The following is a 7298-nucleotide window of genomic DNA, read 5'->3' as shown; positions in this document are numbered from 1 at the left end:
CTCACCCATTTCCATAAACACACACCCACCCACATCCATTGTTCTTTTTCTTCTTCTTTAATTGCATATGATGATGACTGTTATTTACCAGTGTTGTGGAACGTGAATTAAATGTCCCCTTGCCCCTATCTAAGATTATTAAAAAATGGAACAATCTTTTACAGGAATATAAGGTCAGTAGTCTTAGTGTAGTAAGTCAAAATTTAGTGGACATGCGTAATTAATTCAAATGCATTTTCTATGTTCTGTTTTTCTTTATTTTTTCACACTTTCAATTTCCGCCAGGCTATCAAAATGTCCGAAGAACCAAAACGCCGTGAATGGCCTTTCTTCACCCTTATGGATGTGTATTTCAGCGATCAAGTTAACGATCCCTCTCTACGGCTATTCTCTTCAACCAAAACCCTGAAAGAGACAATTGATGATAGTGTCTTTGAAGATGATCCCATTATAGCTTCGGCCATTGCTGCTGCCACGTCAGGTGCATACATGAACATTGACGAGTTGGTACGCCGCCAAAAGGAACGTGCCGCCAATGAAAAGAAATTTGCTGCTATGTCCGATTACAAATATGACATTAAACCCATGCTGTCCAACAACAAATTCAACAGCAGCGAAGCTATAAAGCTTTCGAAGAGTGTAGATGATCTAAGCATGCAACAGTATAAAATTAAAGATGAATTTATAAGGCAGCGTGAGCAGGAGGCTCAAGAGAATTTGGCCAAATTAAAGCAACAGGCCAGGCAACACCATCAGCAGCAACAACAGGCAGCTGCCCAGCAACAAGCTGTCCAACAGCAACGTTTTATACAACAGCATCAAGCAGCCGCCGCTGCTGCAGCTGCTGCGGCTCAACATCAAGCCGCCCAACAGCATCACGGGCATTTAATGCCACAACCAGCCCAGACACCGCCGCCACCACCAACTCCCACTAGCTTGCATGCTGCCTTACAGCAACAACAACAAAAGATGTTGCATCATCACCAACAACAACAAGCCCAGCAACAGCAGGCTCAACAACAGCAGCAAGCTCAACAACAACAGGCCCAGCAACAGCAAGCTTTGCAACAAGAACAACAAAGACGTCGTGAATTGCAGCTACATCACTCGTCACCACACAGCAGCCCACAAACATCACCCAATGCTCAACTTCATCTTCAATCTCCACACGCCGCCGCCGCTGCTGCTGCCGCTCGTCAATCCTCACCACCCACACCAAGACCATCAACTCCCATTAACAACACAGCTCAACAAATACACTTGCAAACTGCCCAACATCAGGCCGCTCAACAACAGCTGCAGCAACAACAACAAAAACATTCCCAACAACCTTTCACCGATCCCAATACCATTGATCAGTACCTGCTCTCATGGAATAACTTTCATGGTAATATGTGTCGTGGTTTCCATTCTCTGCAAAAAGATGAGAAAATGGTTGATGTTACCATTGCGGCCGGCGGTAAAATTTTCAAGGCCCACAAATTGGTATTGTCCGTGTGCAGTCCATATTTTCAACAAATCTTTTTGGAAAATCCCTCCAGTCATCCCATATTGCTAATGGCCGATGTTGAGGCCAGTCACATGGCTGGTCTTTTGGATTTTATGTACAGTGGTCAGGTAAGGAGGTGATAAATAGGCTTTGATGCAAGGATAAGTATTGAAATTCTATTTTTTTGTCATTGCAGGTCAATGTCAAATATGAAGATTTACCGGTATTTTTAAAGGTGGCCGAAGCTATGAAAATCAAAGGTTTACACACAGAGGTAAGTTGGGGTTAAAAATAAAATTGTTGGGAGTTTTCTATTTTCCATTTGGGCACGATTATAATGGGTGTCGATTGTAAATAGATGTGGATCAAAGTACATGTAGCGATTTAAGTACCATGGTCACTGGATATTAGGTTCAGTCCGGCTTTCTTATCGTCCTAAGCTATGTTCACATTATAATGATTATTGCTTTATCGTGTCTTCATCCCCTTTTCGTCAAATAAGTCGTGGCAACTAACTTTTTAAAGATAATAAGCATTAATGTAAATGGTGTTTAAGCCGGCAAACGCTGATAAGTTTTACCACAATTAAACATTTAATTTAACCGCCATTGAACTTCAACAAGTCGTGATTAAGTCCATTGTCTCGATTTATTTGACGTAAAATGTATGGAATCTGTCAAACAAATTGGGATATCACTCAAATAAACGCTAGTCTAAAACGAATTTTACATTTAATATGTTTTATAAAACATGCATCATTTATTTTATCCCAAAACAACTGTGTAAAATGCATTTAATACCCTCGACAGACAGATCTGCATTTAATTTTACCATGACAGACGACCATGACACAATAATACAGGTACAGCTGATCTTCATTCCAGTTGTCCAAATGCATTATTGTGAATAAAATCACATACAAAATGTAAACAAGCAATTCACGGTAATGCATTACTGTGAGCAAATTTGACGTTTGACATGATTTGATGTAACACCTTCTTATTCCACCATGCAGACGACAGTTTCTGCATTTACGAAACAGCTGATTGCTGGTAAACAATTATTTGCAATGCAAATTGTGTCTCAGAGCATGTATATGCTCTCACTCTTACATGAATATGGGCTCTCTTTTACAGCATGACCATATTGTAATACCCATGGTACAATAAAGTAGAGGTAGGCCAGGTATGAAAATCACTGAGAAATGCCAACCTGCAGCCATGGCTTAAAACGTCAAATGGCATGGTACAATAATAATGGTAGATGTACGTGCATAGCTATCCCTTATTACAAAAACATATGGAACTTACCAGCAAAAAGTTTGCATCCGCGGATGCGGTTAAATCACTAGAACAATTGCCGCTGGATTACATCTTTTCCTATGAATTCACCTATGAATTTTACAAGAGAGCGTGAAGCTAGGATGCACTCCATTTTATTTCCACGGCACACAGCTAGGATGCACTCCATTTTCGATCCAAATCACAGCCTTTGATGTAGTGTTTTGGATTGAATTTAAATGCAGTCTAAAGATGCTATAAAATGCAAGCCATTGCAAATATCCCAAAATAAATAAAATACATTTCTTATTTGTGTAAAACAAGAATATTAACTTTACTACATTAACACATATAAACTTAAATTACATTAACCCCCATTATTATAAGTCTTCTTTTGTTGTAGTTTGGATATACCGAACAGAATTATAGCGTTCCGCTTATGATTGAATTTCATGGAGGAGCTTCTTGGCAATAACTTTCAATGTAAAAATTATATTTTAACGCCTCTAAATTGGTTTATTTTGCGTTTTCAAATCCATCAGATAGTAAAAGAACACATATAATAATCGCCCTAAGACAAATTATAAAAATGTTCCATTAAATTTAATCGTAGCTGAGTTTACTCCTCTGTTCTGCATTTTATGACACCGCAACTGATTTTGCTTCATCATCCAAATGGTTTTTCATTTTTCCTCCTGCTCCAGTTCAGATTTCCAAAAAAACTCCAACTCCACTTCAAAAATAATTTGCGTCTCGTGAATTACAGCAATGTTCGTAACTTTAGTTTGTATTTCTTTATTCGTTTAAACAAATTTTTATAATTTTAGACACTTTTTCTTGTGTTCAGAAAAAAAGACTAGGGATCAAAAAATTGGCTTGCTTGGCAAGGGATCTTTAAGCGAGTGCTTCTAAAATGTATCGAGCGGAGTGCATTCTTCATAACTCCGTGTGGACTGCATCGAAAGATGTATTGAAATCATAACTCTGCTTTGCACTACTTCCACACTTTTTTGCTGGGATATAGCTTCACTTTTTATATGTTAAAAGTGCCATATAGTGTAAAAACATTTCTTTAGCTAGGCTCCAGAATATTCTTGTTGGAAAAGTGTTCCAAAAATAGCAAAAGTTCTTCCCAAACTTATGACAGTGAAAAAATGTCATTCACTTATTTTCTAATTGACAAGTTTGGATAATCTGACATCGTGATTGCTGGGATCCGATTTGCAGATAAATGTCAGCAGAATTTTTACAAAAATTGTAATTTTTACATTCCCGTACTTTTGGAACAAATTTAAATCAATATCAATATTTGATAAATCGTTCATTCGTAAGTTTTGCTAAAAAAAAAAACAATTTTATTTTACCACGCGAATACACATTTTTTTTCCTTGTTTTCAATTTTAAGATATAGTGTTACAGCAGAAGTTTTTTGTTGGAACAATTCAGCGATACATCTACCTTTATGATTGCATAATGTCAAAAACAGTGCAAAATGTCAACCCTGCTTTTGACAGATTAGGCCATAAAAAGAAAAAAATTGTAATCAGCTGTTAGCTGTGGCCTACCTTCACTTTATTCTACCATGGTAATACCTAAATTCCATTTAAATTCAGTTTGATTTTGTGCGTTAAGAATGTGGATAGTGAACGAATTAAATTGAATTAAGGTAGTTAATGCAAATTAACCCTGCCGTCTGTGTAGGACATAAACGAACTTTTAAATTATGTTAAGCAGTTATGAGTTGCCAACAATAACAATCATGGGCATGATTTCGATGTGATTGGCATGGTGTTGCCAAAAAACATCATTCAGATGGTTGTCCTCACTTTCGTTTCGTTCCTGTGGTTGTGGTATTTGATAACATCCCAGCTAACAATTTTTTCGAATTCGCTTAGAATCTCTGAATAAACTGTGTTTCATTCGCACACATTTTTCTTTCGACATACAGAAACAGGCTGTAAATTTCAAAATATATTTTAGTTTTCCTTAAGGGGAGTACACACCATCATTCAAAACTGACAGTCAAAGTACTTTTACTACAATTTTCTGGCAAATAACAACTTTTGTTTAGCTGAAAATGTTTGAAATGCATTATGTAAGGTGTTATTTAAAGATTAGGAAAGTAATTGTTCAGCTAGACTTTGATGTTAACGAAATAGGCCTCGATGACTGTAGGTTTTGTTGGTCAGTGTGTACTATGCTTTACCATTTGCATACCTTTCGCATTCGGTTTCTATGACAGTAGAATACTTTGATAACTAGAATATCGATCAACTGCTTTTCTTGGAATACCTATTTATTTTATCATACATGATGAAATGAAAATATGTTCTGTCAAAACTGCTGATCATCATACTAGAGTTGTAATGTTTGGCCAGAAGAGCTCTCAGGGACTTCTAAGTCATTTTCTTAAAATAATCCACAATAATAGGTTTTCTTTAAAAAATATCTTTCAAATTGCAATGTCAATCACCTGATTCCTAATAACCGTTCAACCTTTATTGTTTCTTACAGAAAAACATGGATGATGACAACAAGGATAGCAGCTCAACAAACGATACAGAATCCACCACTGAATGTCACTTTGAACGCGGTACCCACAGTGTTAACATAACCGGTCAAGGCTTTGAACCACGTAAATCCCTATTGGACTCACCACATGCTCTGAATGGACTTGCCGCCAGCCTTAACAATGGACGCAACTCTCCCATACCGCCCACTGCGTTCCCCAGTTTCCGTGATCATATCAAGTCGAAGGCATCATTGGCTGAAACTTTCATGAAGAATATCAGTCGTAACAACAATAACACCCTTTCCACCAACTACAATCATGTCCCCACCAATAGTAATAGCATTGGCGAAACTCTGAATCAGGACAATTTCAATATTTTACAGGCAACCAGCAAGAAACACCTAATGGACTCGGCACGCAAGCAGCACAAGTACTTGGCCAAGCGTAAAATCCTAATGCATTACAATGAGGAATTGAATGAGAAGCGTCTGAAAGAATACGAACGTTATGGCATGGAACAACATGATGCAAATAATAATCCTGAGGTAACCATACAAGAGGCACAAGCCGGACCAGTTGCGATACCCCAATCCCATAATAATTTCAAAATACGTCTCATGGAAAGTCATTTGAAGGCCAATCAACAACAGGAACACCAGCAACACAAACAAATGGAAATGGAACAGAATAATGAAAATGCTGCAAGCAACAACAATCACAGTACGAATCACCATGACCATCATCATCACAGTGAGGGCAATGATGACGAAGAGGAAGCATTGAATTTAGTGCAAAATAATTCCCATGAACAATATCACAAAAGCTCCGATACTCCCATGACCAAGAGAACCAGTGAGTCCAGTGACAGTGTCTTGGAAACGGAACACATGGATGTTGATCAAACCTCAGAATCTGATGTGGCGAGCATTACACATGCTGAGGTGACACCAACCCACATACACCATGATGAGGATGATATCAACAACAATAATACAACAAAACAGGAAATTGTTGAACTGGATGACAACAACAATAGCAATCTTAAGAATATAGCCCTTATCAATGCCATCAATCGCAATGTGGAGCACAGCAAGAAATTGGATTATCAACGTCACACCGGAGAGCAGCCACCACAAACAACGGTGACTTCTCCACAGGCGGCGACAACAACACCCCAAACAGAATCACCACAACACCAACATCATCAGCACCCACATACCGATGACAGTGAGGAGGACAACAATAACAATCATCTGCAATTGGATTTGAGTGCCGTCAAGAGTATAGCAACAGCTGAGATTTTGTGTGGTCTAAAGAGCAAAGTTTTCAAAATGGAGGCGTTAGATGCCAACGAAACGAGCAACGCAGCCGCCTTGGAAAGACAGCAAACAAATCGTGCCCTCAATGAGATTAAAAATGCCGATTGAGTAACATGTGATCTCAATGCTCGGTCTCAGGAGAGGCATTGCAGTGATGAAATAAAATAAAAAAGGAAAGAAGATAACGTTTGTACTGCTTCACAACGAGGACTTGTCAGAGTCGTTCTTCGTCACCCAGGCATCAGACGTGATTTTGTTTATTTTGTGCATTTGTTTTTTATTATTTTTATTTTATTGAGTTATTTAAATAATTATGTTTTTAATATTTAAATAATCTTAGTTATTTATTTTTTATGAAATATTTAAATATTAGGCTCTAGAGAACCTGAACTAGTTTTAGTGGAAACAGCAGAATACGGAAAGAAGAGGAAACTAAAAGACATCCCAACAAATTTTGCGATTAGGAATGGATATAGGCTAACAACGTTATGACCAATCGTTGTGGTGGTGAACTCAAATCATATTTCCAGGCTTTTGAATTAACTGAACTTTCAGTTCCAATCAGTTTGTTATGGCCTTGTTTGCCTTTACCTAGAAGAAGAAAAAATGATCTTTAATTTTATCCCAAGAACAAAAATATTCAACAGAATTATTAGTGTAAAGCAATCATTTAATTTTTAAAATATTTATTATAAAAA

General features: G+C 37.5%; 1 protein-coding gene across 1 annotated transcript; it reads left to right on the top strand.

Moving 5' to 3' along the window:
• The first annotated feature begins 285 nt into the window (after nt 1-285).
• LOC141399152 (uncharacterized) lies at nt 286-6850 on the top strand. Its single transcript, XM_073977368.1, has 5 exons — nt 286-1153; nt 1208-1617; nt 1686-1763; nt 5284-6358; nt 6497-6850. The coding sequence occupies exons 1-5, from the start codon at nt 295-297 to the stop codon at nt 6706-6708; spliced, it is 2634 nt and encodes an 877-aa protein (XP_073833469.1). The 5' UTR covers nt 286-294; the 3' UTR covers nt 6709-6850.
• Nucleotides 6851-7298: the final 448 nt, after the last annotated feature.

The sequence above is a fragment of the Musca autumnalis genome, unplaced genomic scaffold, assembly GCF_047663935.1.
Source record: "Musca autumnalis isolate F117 unplaced genomic scaffold, ASM4766393v1 scaffold_1, whole genome shotgun sequence".
In the NCBI taxonomy this organism is placed as follows: Eukaryota; Metazoa; Arthropoda; class Insecta; order Diptera; family Muscidae; genus Musca; species Musca autumnalis.
The sequence above is the reverse complement of the archived record's forward strand: the minus strand, read 5'-3'. Positions and strand labels throughout refer to the sequence as shown.